The sequence below is a fragment of the Chroicocephalus ridibundus genome, chromosome 1 (assembly GCF_963924245.1).
Source record: "Chroicocephalus ridibundus chromosome 1, bChrRid1.1, whole genome shotgun sequence".
Lineage (NCBI taxonomy): Eukaryota > Metazoa > Chordata > Aves > Charadriiformes > Laridae > Chroicocephalus > Chroicocephalus ridibundus.
In genome coordinates, this window is record NC_086284.1 from 158,675,634 (window position 1) to 158,688,753 (window position 13,120).

General features: G+C 41.3%; 1 protein-coding gene across 3 annotated transcripts in view; it reads left to right on the forward strand.

Moving 5' to 3' along the window:
• The window catches only part of TBXAS1 (thromboxane A synthase 1), a 247,037-nt gene that overhangs the window by 82,331 nt on the left and 151,586 nt on the right, over positions 1-13,120 (forward strand). For all 3 annotated transcript variants that reach the window (XM_063320468.1, XM_063320476.1, XM_063320484.1), the window contains one exon: positions 10,041-10,093. In XM_063320468.1, the coding sequence (XP_063176538.1) occupies positions 10,041-10,093 (53 nt within the window). The remainder of the gene's footprint in view (positions 1-10,040; positions 10,094-13,120) is intronic.

Consider the following 13,120-nt stretch of genomic DNA (forward strand, 5'->3'; position numbering starts at 1 on the left):
ACAATGGGGTTGATTAATATTTTTTTATCCTTAGAAATGACATTTTCATAATCTGAAGGAATCTGCTATTAATGGATCTGAGAAGGACGGGGACACTCTTCAGAAGTGGAGAAACTCCTTGGAGAAAAAAAGAGACTCCCTGTCTCCCTTTCTTGGGAAATAAGTCAACTTTCATTTCTCCAGATGCCAATTTGTTGCCCCCTAAAACAGTGCTGTGTTGTCAGAGTACTCCCAAAATATTTGCTGTCCTTAGATTTAGCTAGCATGTCTGTCTGTCCTACAAGAAGTTGTTTCCATTTCTTTAAATTATGTAATTACTGTTTTGCTTCCCTTAAGGGAGGCCAACCAAGAAAACTAATAAAATTCATTCACCATTAGTAAGATGTGCTGAATGCTTATGCTAATTCATCTGAGAGACATTGAGCACACAGTGAAAATACACATTGCAATGGTCTTCTATTGCACAATGAATTCCCTCCTATAGAGACCACTGCAATTCTCTGCTTTTCTGTTGTAATTTGAGGATGTGGTAATATTAAGAAAGGCAAAAAAGATGGTTAGCGATCCAGTGGAATTACATCCAAGGAGAGATTGTGTGGGACAGAATTACACTCAGTTTGGAAAGAAGACAACTTATAGAATCATAGAATAATTTGGGTTGGAAGGGACCTATAAAGGTCATCTAGTCCAAGCCCCCTGCAATGAGCCGGGACACCTTCAACTAGATCAGGCTGCTCAGAGCCCCGTCCAACCTGACCTTGAATGTTTCCAGGGATGGGGCATCTACCACTTTGGGCAACCTGTGCCAGTGTTTCACTACCCTCATTGTGAAAAAATTCTTCCTTATAGCTAGTCTGAATCTACCCTCTTTTAGTTTAAATCCATTACCCCTTGTCCTATTGCAACAGGCCCTGCTAAAAAGTCTGCTCCCATCTTTCTCATAAGCACCCTTTAAGTATTGAAAGGCTCCTGTAAGATCTCCCCAGAGCCTTCTCTTCTCCAGGCTGAACAACCCCAACTCTCTCAGCCTGTCCTCATAAGGAGAGGTGCTCCAGCCCTCTGATCATTTTTGTGACCCTCCTTTGGACACGCTCTGACAGGTCTGTGTCTTTCCTGTGCTGAGCACTCCAGAGCTGGACACAGTAACTCCGGGTGGGGTCTCACCAGAGTGCAGTAGAGGGACAGAATCCCCTCCCTCAGCCTGCTGGCCACGCTTCTTTTGATGCAGTCCTGGATACTTAGAAGGGATTTAGTGGAAATTACATAGTCTAGTAAAAAAAAAAAAAAATAAATCCATCATTCCTTTCTCTTTTTTCTAGGTTTTTTTGACTTATTATAAATATATGTTTATCACAGAATCAGAAATTGCAGTGAGCCTGTAAGACCTCATATAGAGCCTTTCATGAACACACATTGCACAAATTGTATTTCTCTTTGTAAATGTCTTCATAATGACATGTTTTCTGTTTTTGATAAAGGTTCCTAGAAGCCTGAATAGGTGTCTTCTGTGACATTTACTATTAAGTAAAATGAGGGCCTAGCAGGTTTAAGTGTTATCTAGACAATAGTCCTAATAAAAATAGTAAGGTTGCAATTATAGCTCTGCGGCAGATATAAACAAGGTCTAAGCTAATGTCATGCAACTTCCAAATAGATAAAAAGGAGTATTATTTTAGCCAGTGTAATCAGTCTGGAGAATTCATCATTGCGAGAATCAGGGAGTCAAACACAGCAACTGGAATAATTTGAGGGTCTGGATAATTTTATGACTAATTACATTTGTAGCTATGCATATTGTGATAAGAGTAATTGAATCTTAAGCTAACAGCTGGGTGAGGAAGAAACCTCCCTCTATTTAAAGCATTTCAGAGTTAACTGTGTACGTAGGGTTGTTTACCTCTTGCCTTTCTCCAAAGCCTCAGGCACGTGATATGTCTGAAAACTTGGAAATAGATCAAATTTGTTGATATTCCTATCTCATATGCTGTCTGTGTTTCTGTGGCAGAGAAGGAATGGTTTTGTAAGATACCAAGAAGGAGGACTGAGAAACCTGCAACTTGTCTCTGGCTCTGCCACTGACTTCTTGTGTGGCATTTGGCAAATTGCTTAATCTTGCATACTTCCAACTCCCCACCTGTGACAGAGGGGCAGTTACCATCCCAGAGATGTTGTGGAAGTGAAGTTTGTAAAGTGAAATGAGATTGAAAAGAGAAAGACAAAAAGAAAGCAAGAATCATTGCAGTATGCCAAATTAATGTCTGAAGCCATATTTATGTGAGAATGCTTTGTAAAGTTAAGGTGAATCAACTAGAAGTGTGAATGCAGCGTGCACATATGAAAGTGCAGTAAATCTTTTCCACAAGAAGAGTTTCTCTTATTCTGGAAGTGGCTGTGCATGTATCACCCTGAGGGGCTGGAGTAGATGGGCTAGGTTATTCATCCTGCACTCCATTTTTTGTAAGTATCTACATCTTGTCTCCTGTGCCTCAAAACCCTCCTTGAGATTCTTGCCCCTACTATTCTGACTGGGAGGCTGTTCTAAAATCTCACTACTTTGATAGTCAATAACTTTCATCTAATTTCTAGCAACATTTATCCATGGCCAGTTTATAATCATTTGATCTTTTAGTAATGCGGATCTTTATATTAAATAGATATTTTTCCCTCCCTGATGATTACTCCCAGTACACTTATAGACAGCAAGCATGTCTCCTCCCTTTGGTCTTCTAAAATGAACCTTTGGTTTGCTAAAATGAACTCTCCTAATTACTACTTGTAAGACAGGCCTTCTGTTCCCTGAGGATCCCTGTAACCCTTTTCTCCACTCGTTCCATTTTTAATTCATTCCTTTTGAACGTTGCTCATCAGATTTGCATGCAGCATTCCAGAGAAAGCGTATCCCAGATATTCTACATCTGTAGTTTCCATCATACTTGTTGTTCATCACTGTCCTGTGGTTGATGTGTCCATCCAGGTTTTTCCCTTCTCTGTCATTTTCAAACAATAATCTACTACTGCAGAAATTCTTGGAGTTAACATGGTCCCTCTGAGGGCATGATGCTTTGCTTTCAACTAAAGACTCTCCTCTGTTGCAGTTGTTCAAGTTCTTTAGGCCATCCAGTTCTTCTGATATGACAGTCTCAGTCTCTCTGCATGCTGAGGAAAGAATCCGTCTTTCAACCCATAACCATGAATGTACTTCACTAAAGTCTGTCTGCTTTTTGTGCCTAAGTCACTCCTCAAAACACTGAACAAGGTTTGTCCCAAGACTGACCCTTGAGAAATATGAGTTTCTTCTTTTCGTGCCTGTACTTTTTCTTTCAACTCAATCCATGCTTATTTCCCTACAGCTTGCATATTTACTGTCTCAATTTTTATCTTCATCCTTTTGGGTGTGATGACTGTTCGCCTGCCACCAGACCAAATGCATTACTTGAAGACTGAGTACGTCTTCCACTGCTCCCTCACCTTGAAGATGTGTTATCTTCCCAAAGAAAGATAATGTGCAGTGTATCCCATTTCCCATTCCTCTGACCCTCTTTCCTTTAGGTATTTGCAGTGCAGCAAGGTGCCAGCTTGTTACCGGTGGGCCAGAAGTGGTGCCTGAGGGACTGTCAACTGGCTGCAGCTGCTCCGTCCAGCCATGCCGTTTACACAGTGCTGGTGCTTATGACTCAAATGTTAAAAACATATGGTCGGGTTTCTGAGAAAATCTGAGGACTGTAGGACTGTGTGTGTTCCATGCACTGGGAAATCTTGCATGCTATTGAGGTCAGGCTCACAATTGTGTATTTACTTGCTTGGCTTCCCCACCCTCCCGCCGTCTCTTCAGTTACCAGCCTATTAGAATCAGCCATTAACCTGGTTAATGGGGAGAGACAGCAAATACCAGAAAGGATGATGTGCTTTTCTTAATTCCCTCTTGGAAACCTGACTGTTTTAAACTGTAAATGTCTCAAGCAAAGGCTGAAAAGGGTCCAAAACATGTCTTGCTTTTGTAACGCAGGCACACCCAGGCAGAGGAGAATGAGATGAGGCTGTGTTCTCCTTAGGACTTCACTGGGAAGGTGAAGTCCCTTTCGGGGTGAAAGGGTAGTCCCCTGCCAAAACTGCCCAGGAGGCTTTGAGCTGTCTGCATGCAGGCTTTGGGGTGGTGAATTGGCATGACTGAATCGTATTGTGCTTTCTGACCCTTTTGGGTGATATGATAGGCTAAGGTGATACCTCGATGCCATCTGATCCTTTGGGTCGATCGCAAGAGCCTCTGCCCTCCTTGACCAGGCCAGGTGATGGACAGCAGAAGAGGACGATGAAAGGCATGGGGTCAGGGCAGAGTGAAAGGGAGAGCTCACGCAAGAGGGAAAACAGCCGTCTTTGTGGGAAGGACCAGTTTCTCCGAATGCTGATACGACAACTCCTCATTTCAGACAGCAAGGGCTAATACAGCACACAAAAATAAACCTGCCCACTTAGTTTTTATTAAAGATCTGAAAAGGTAGAAGGAAAAAATTTACAATTTGTTTGGTATTTAGTTCAGGTAATTTTTTTTTAATTGTGTAATGAGAACACATTGTCCAAATTTTCATATGCAGATTCAATTAGTGTTCAGTTAATTAGCCTTTACAGATGAGGATTAACTTAATTACATAACACTAACCTCTCTTAATAACTATTAAGGGTAGGAAGGCTGCTTTTAATAAATTTGGAAGGGCTATATGTGTTTTTTAAAATCTGAAATGGCATACACATAAATTAAACCAAATTACACACAGAGGACAGCCATTAAGGGTAACGATCAAAGGAAACAAACTATGTACATGGCTTGAAATCAGGCTGGTTAGAAGTTCATGCTGTTTTCCTCCTCTTGTCTGCTGGCATCCTAGTGTTTTCACTCGGATTATTACTGGAGATGATGTACAGTCTGGGGTCATTCCTTCAAAGTGGGCTGCAGTCTGATACAAGGTTGCTTTAATTAAAGGTTAGCTTGTATTAAAAAAAATCAATTTGGGTACTAGGTTATTAGCCGTTGTGTTTTTTTTCCAGGTGGTCTAAGGAAAAAAGACATGTGAAGCCCATTGAATACTAAAAATCAGATCCATACATGTAATTCATTGTCATTATGTACCATAAATAACTGCATAGATTTTTGTCTTCTGATATGATGTGTGCACTCAAAGAATGATGCTTTGATTATTAATATCATAGTGAAATAGCACATCGTGTCTGACTTACAGGGTGGTGAGAGTGGAGCGTGTATGGGACTAGTGATGGGATGTGATGTCTTTGGCTTCTGAGTCACAGGTTTGAATCCAGGCTGTTTTGGTAAGTGTAATGTGTGATGCTCTTCAGAAAGGGGCAACAAAAGAAGCCTTTCTTTTTCCCTTGGCTGTTCTTCCATGGGTAATATTTTCTACTTGCAGTGGATTTTGATGGGCACACCACATCACTCTCCACATGGCTCAGTAGCTCTTGAAGCATTCATTACACTACAAAATTCAAGGGCAACCCTCATGCATTCTGGAAGTCACTTTTTTGTGGTCCAAATTTTGAGCTACTGTCAGGAGCATGCATCTGCTGGATCCCAACTGTGTCCCCTTTCAAACTGTTTTATCTAGTGACCCTTAAGGACTTAAGGACCCTTAAGGCCAAGTTCATAAACCACGTGATTTGTTTTCCAGCTGCAGCAAGCTGAAATGTTACAAAGCATCCTCCAATGCAGTCTGGGGCACTTCAAGCTTGAGCTTAAGCTTAAAGTCGCTTAAGTCCCCATTTGCAGCCGCGAGATCTGCAAGGATTGAGCAACAAATAAGAATAGGTTGGATATGCCTCATGTTAGACACCCCAAAAATTGAAATACGTGGTACAACTGCCTCGTTCTGAAAACTTTGGCTTAGTGCCTACACCCATTTTCAGCAAAGAGGCAGGATGACATTGCTGCAGATTTTTCCTTGCTGTGAGGAGCTAGCAAGGTGAATATGCAACAAGGAGGAAATTGCTGAAGGATCTGTCTTGCAGTGGCAGAATCTACTGAAAAAAAGAAAGGGGATACTTGAGCCAACAGAGGCCCTTCTGAAGCCCTTTCACGTATGTGCTGCTCAGGCTGGAGTCTCAGTGTTCGATATCTCAAGATAGATGGCTGGCAACGGCCAGGCTTGGCTCTGACTGATGCGGACCCAAATCTTGTTCCCTTCCATAGGGGTTGCACCTGTATCCCTGAGAGCAGGATTTGGCCTTGGGAATGGTTCTACCCACAGATGCAGCTGATGATACATGCTCAGAGGAAGGGGAGAATGCAAATTCCCTGTAGGGAGGCAACCGCCAGCCATGTAAACAAAGAAGCCTTCTGGGTGTGCAGCAGTCAGCCCACTTGAGCTGCTGTTTCCATGGTGTACCAGATGCTGTAAAATATGCTTTCTTCAGGGAAAGAAGCTTTTCATACTCCTGCATTATCTTGTTTGATAATGGGCTGTCATCAGGCGGGTACCTCACTGTAGGGGCCACACGCAGCAAGTCCCCCCTGCCCCAACCCTTTTCTGAGTTGTTGACAATTCATATTCTGCAGCTTCCAAACAAAGAAAAAGCTAAGTGATTTTTCTGACTTGGAACAGCATTACTGACTGTGTTTTTACATTTCATTGTTACAATTGACTGTTTAATGCACTACAGCTCCTCCTGATGCACATGGTGTCATCTCGTAATACCATGCATTGTTTTGCTTTTCAGTTTTCTTCTGTTTTCCTAAAAAAATTAGAATAATGTTTCCATTTTTCCCTGTTTCCTCCCTTCCTAACCCCAGCATTGCTTCATTATAGCTCCTGCCATAAGACAGGCTGTTTAAGCCACTGGGTACATGTGGCCACTGGGTACATTTCTGAATTTCCTTCCTCTCCTTGCGTTCACCCTTTGGGTGGTCTTGAGTCAGAGAGGTCTCTATCTCCATGTTCTTGTCGAACAGTTGCTGCTGGTGGGCGGGTACTTAGTTATCCTGTACGTATTAAGTACAATTGCAGTTATAAATCTGAAAAAACCTGCAATAATGAGCCTTGGAGCAGATCGACCTCAGCTAGTGTAAATAAGTTACCAAAAGCACTTAGGAGGCTTGCTGTGGTTCTAACATGACTCATAGGAGGAGAAGGACGTTTTGCAGCTACCTGTCTACTGGAAGGGATGTTCAGGGATGATGCTGCAAAACTGGCAGAGCTATGTGGACGTGGCATATCCCCTCACTGTGTACTGAGACCATCACAGGTTCATTGGCCTTCCTGATGGCTATTGAGGAGAAACTCAAGTGCCTTCATATGACCTCCAGCTGAAAGGCATGCCTTGGCTTGTAAAGGATGCACAAACATGTTCCCTCTGCATTGCCCGTGCTCCGGCCACCGCAGCCTTGCAAGGCTCTGCGCCGGCTATTTGCTCATCTTTCCCAGGTGTCCCAATGAGACCTCCTCCCAGGTGCTCACCATGCCTGTGGAGAGGGCCAGGAAAGCAGTGGGTACTGGGGGTGGATGGCAGAGGCAGGCAGTGGTGTGTATGTGCATGCAGTCACGCAGGATGGGAGAAAAGTGTCCCAAAGTGTAGAGAACAGGGCTTTTTCTTACTCCTGAGGATGCTTTCTCACAATCTCTCCCAGATACTTTTCAACTCCTTCCCTCCCCCCATCCTGTAGGCTTGTACTTCTCACTTTAGGGAAGAAAAACTAAGTGTGGTTAATTTTAAGCCAGTGCAATCATTTAGGAGACCTGGAGGTGGAAAACCAGTTATTGGTTAACAGGTCTGATTTGAAATGTGTTCTGCCTGACCCCTCTACTGTAGTGAGCCAGGAGCAGCGTTTCCAAGAAGCTGGCTTTCTGGAAGCCTTTTTCACTGAATCATTTAAAGCCTGGGCTTCTTGTAAATGTTAATATCCCGCTGGCTTGCTGGAATGCAGCTGGTGGATAGAGCAAGTGCAATACCTATGTGCGTGCTCTCAACCAAAGCAGAAATTAGTAGGCGAGGTTTAGGCTGTTGTTGGGGATGGCCTCACTGAAGGCTCAGGCTAGGAGGAAAGCAGAATGGAGGGCAGACCTGGTTCGGCATCGTCTCACAAGACTGGAGGTCCCTCTGCCCTGTACAGCCGGTGGCGTTGTGAAGCGGCAGTGCTTTGCACGCCCCGTGTGTGACTCTGCCCGGTAACCTCGAGCAGTGCCCTGGGTCGCACTGGTGCCTCAGGGGGGCTGTAAATCTGTCAGCAGGGTTTAGGCAGGTTGGAGTCCCTCTGCCAGGCAAAGCAGTCAGACGAGCAGTGACGAGCTGAGCCTGCTTCATGCAGTCTTAGATGGCCGCTTGGAGAATAGAGCTGGGGTGGGGGGATTTGGCCCCAGGATTTCCCCTTGCACCAGCGGGGGAAGGCAGTAGGCAACCTCTGTAATGCTGAAATCATAACAATTGCAAGCTGAAATCCTGCTACTGCTGAAGTATCGCTCTAGCAAAATGCAGATCGGTGTGAATGCATATGTACCTTTTCCCCTCCCTTGGCGTCTACAGATAAAAGCCTTTTTGAGTTAGCTGTATGTATTTTTGTGGTATCACAAAGGCTTTGTCCACCTTAGTTTTTGTGTGCTAATGGATGAGACCTTTCTGCTTACCTTAGTAGTAAAGTATTTTTCAGGTGAGAATATATATTTTTTTTTTCAGTCAATCATCTAAAACACCTCTTTCGTTATTTTATCTTTAGTGTGTTTTCTTATATGCCATCCAGTGCTTTAGCTTTTTGTAGCTCAAGGAAAACATAAAGTTCTTGCCTTAACCTGGAGACATATTGTCCTGTAGAATAAACATATTGAAAGTGCAGGATTAAAAAAAATGAAAAAGCACAACTGTATTAAGAACAAAAAACAACTGAAGGGCTCTATAAGAGGAGGACTGTAGGTCGTGGCAAGTACTTTGTTAATTTGGGTGATAAGTTAGCACCCAAGGATGATAAGTAGGATAACTACTTTTGATCACCAGATTTTCTTCCGCTTAGTGTGGTAAAATGCTTCCAAAGCATACACACGTTACAGGGTCTTGTTTTTGTCTATGGTTATGTCTATGGTTAATGCATTTACAATAGTTCATATTGTTCTAGCTAATGTTCTGCAGTATGTCATAAAAAATAAGAAAGATTCAATATGAGGCGTAAGTATTCTACTTTGTTAGTGAATTTTCTCTGAAGAATGAAGATAGATCACAATAGTCTTTCTTGAATTAATATAAATGCAGATTAATGCAGTCAAATGTGTTATTTTTCCATAGACAAGTTACAAACACAATGCAGTATGATTCTCAAATATCGCAGTTTTGTTAAAACAGATTTTTTTAATATTCATTTTTTGGGGATACATTTTGCACGCCTTCTTTCAGATTAATCAATTTGAATTCATTTAGGACACCAACAATTTAGTATAGTGGCAGGTTTATTTATATAAATGGATACCAATTTTCATCAATTATGAAAATGAAACACACAGTAAAAATTCTAAAAGTTTGTTAAAATAAATCTGTTTACTATTCTGCGGAGTGTCCCAGGTGACTTCCTCATGCTAAACTCCAACTTTGCAGGTTTGGGTAGTTTTTTTTAAATAATATAACTAAAACAAGACAAACTCTCCACATTCTTTGTATTTTTCTTGTGTGTAGTTAAGTCGTATACTTATTCTGTTATTAATTTCCCTGTCAGTTTTTCCGTCCACACACATATCAGAAAAAAATTGTGAATCAGGACATCAATCAAGGTATTAGTTTAAAAACAATAATCATTAAGTGGTAACACATTTTGGAGTGTAAAACCCTGATGAAAACATGGATTTCCACATCTTTTTTGGGGTTGGGATTTTTTTTCAGTCACCATTTCTAGACTCTACTGTTACAGATGGACAACGAGAGAAAGTTGAGGTTATGAGTTAATACCGTGGTTCTCCTAGTTGAGGTTCAAAGCTTTGGTATGGGTGTTGGCAACACTGTGTAATAGAGTTTCTGTTAAGTACTGCTCTAAAATACTTTGTTATTTTTCTTTTATCCAGGGCTTTTGGGAAAATCACACAAAACTCATAACGGAGTATGGACCTGTTTGTGGGTAAGCTTACCTGTGCCATCAGCTTTCTTCTTTTCTGACTGTTGCTGTTTGGGTTTGTTGGGTGGGAGAGGAGAAAATGCCAAGATAAGATGTTCACCAAAATGCGGAGTGCGGTATTTCAGTCCAGGGGACAGAGGTGGAGGTCGTTTGATTACATGCAGAAAGTAACCGTGGCTTATTTTAGTTCAGCATTTGGTGTTGGACTTCTTTCTTCTCTTTCTAATTTTAATTATGCACATAAAGTTTAGTCTTTTTCAGAGCTAGACAAAGCTGCCAGCCTTCAATATTCTCTTTTCATCTGCATATTCTTTCTACTTATGGTGAACAGTGGAAATAATAATTTAACATCTTAAAAGCCATCACCTAGTTTATGAAATAGTATGAATTTGGTTCAGCTGTTGTTATCTATATTTATGCAAAATTCCTAAACTTAAAATACAATGAAGTACAGATCAGAAATGAGGCATTCCTCTCTTTATAGCTCAGCTGTGCTATCTTAGCGGTTTATTGCGAATAAAGAAGGTTTCAGAAGTATATCCCTTCATACAAGCCCATCCACATTTCTGTGAATGTCATTTCTGTTCCAAGAACTACATTCCAGTTGTCATCGTTTTAAGCAGAAATGCAGTTATTTCATGGTAGCTTTTATTGTTGTGGTCAGTTGGTGTTTCTAGCATAACTGTTATTTCATTATATAAGTACCGGGCAATATCCACAAAGTACAGACAATGTCAACGTTGTTTTCCTGTGTTCTGCAAGGGATTTAAGGCACTTGTAAGAGAGTATATATGAATGTATGTGTGCATATCTGATCATAAATGATATAGATATGCTTTGTATGCTCTTCCAGCAAAAAAGCTCTATCAGAAAGAAGTCAGACTCAGGCATACGAGGCATTTGATGCTCCAGTCACAGCCGCCTTGTGGCATTTATGCTCAGCCCTAAGGACAAAGTGCTGTAAGAAGTGATGGAAATAATGAATTCCGAGGGTTAGGTACTTGTCTAAGAGGAAATAATACAGTGTCTTGGCTGGCCAGGATTGGAGAAAGATATTAATTAACACTGTGGCAATTTGTATGTTGTGTAACAAATGGAAAATGACTGAGGCTTATTATCTTCGTGACCTTTGGTGTGATGCCCTTAAATGACAATAATGTAAGAACACTGGCATTCATTCCTCAGTATATTTCCCTCCTTATTAATATCAGGCCTATTTTTTTCTAAGCTGAATTCAAGACAAGTTGCTATTTAGTCGTCTGTCTGCTCACTCAGCCGGGCAGAGGCTATGTCATCGGGGAAAGAGATGTGTAATTACAGCCTGTGAGTGGATAGATAGAAAGTTTCATTTTTCCAACCTACCCACAGCTGTTAGGGAATGAGACCTCTGTGAGACTTGCATGGGCTGCAAAGCTGGATGACGGTGGTAGTGGTCACCCATGACAGTTCTGCCTCTTTGGGATCCTGTAGATAGGAGGAGTGAGCAGATTGAGCATAACTATGTCCCATTTATTGTGTCTATGAAAAACTCAATTTGTGAGGGATCTAGGAGGCTGGCAGAGAATAAATGCTGCTTTTTGATATCTCCCAGGAAAACAGAGCTGGCCTGAAACATTGCTGTACTCGAGGTCAGCTTTATTTATTGTTGAAGGAGGATGTTTTAAAACCTGGCTTGTGAGCTGCTGTTCAATAGGTGTGGTATTTGTTGGGGGGTATTTATCATGGTCCTGTCAATTAAAGAAATTCCTTCTCCTTGCCTATATGTCTTCTGTGTCCTTTGAAATAGGCAATAAATGGTAGGTGTGTTTATGTGTACAGTCTCAGCAAAGTATTGGATTTGGCAGTTGGAAGAAGATGTGGCATTTTGCTTTTTTCAGATTGAAAACTGCTTTCCAATAAGCATAAAGAGCAATGATCTTTATTTCTACAGTGGTGAAGTGAGTTGAATACAAATCTTTGGAACTGAAGCCTTTTTTTCTTTCTAAGGTCACTTGAATAGTCTGAATGATACCATCACAACTGTTTTCTTTTGTGTGTGAATTGGTTTCCTTGACAACAGGATGTCAAATCAACTTTTCAGCTTTAATCAAGTCAAAACAATATATCCCTTCCATTCCAAAAGGCCTCAAGTCGTAGAGAATTATTTCAAGTAAGGCTTTTGTAGGTCACAAAAGCATTTTTTTTTTCTTTGCTCCCGTGTGCGGATCCAAAGGAGAGGTGATGGTATTACTTTTTTATATAGAGAGACAATGCAAATAGTCTTCAGTTGTGAGTGTGTGCTGTGAAAACTGTCTGTTTTCATACAGAGATGGCCCAAGATGGAGGCCAAGGCAGAAACAAGCAGCTCTGTTTTGGTGCAAAAGCAGAGCTGGAGCATTTCTGTTCAATGGGGGTGTCCGAGCCACTGACACGACTTTTGAAGCAATCCTGCAACAGAGTGGTAGTTTTTGGTTCAGCTATAGTTTGACGTATCTTCTGTAAAAATACCTCCTCTAAAATATGTGTGCTGATTATCTATACCAAAAAGAAACAAACAAACAAAAGTGAAAAATATCCTATTTGGAAAGCAATGTATTGATACATGTTAAGATTTGTGTTGAATGTTCTCCTTCTTATGGTAAGAGTTTTGCAGGAAAGTAGTCTTGGTTTCTGTGGAAATTAGTTACTTACGTCACTTTTTTTTTTGGATGAACTTTGATGTTTTGACAGGTTATTTTCACCTATACCATGTCCAGTTGTTCGATTTCAATTTTAGCTTTTGGCTACTGATTGGAAATAGGTGGTAAGAAGAGACAGAGAAACAAAGAGCTTCTGGGTTGAAGAGGAGAAATAAAGGAGGACAGTATACTTTATGGAAGCAGAAAAGCAGCTGCTACAACATGAGCAGAGCTGTAGAGGTGCAGTGAGTTAATTTTCCTTTATAAACACGCTTCATGTGCATTTGACCACTCTACTGTGATTGCATCATTATGACTTTACAGCATACAGTAAGCATGTATGGCTGATTTGGAGCTGGAGAATAGTGCCAAA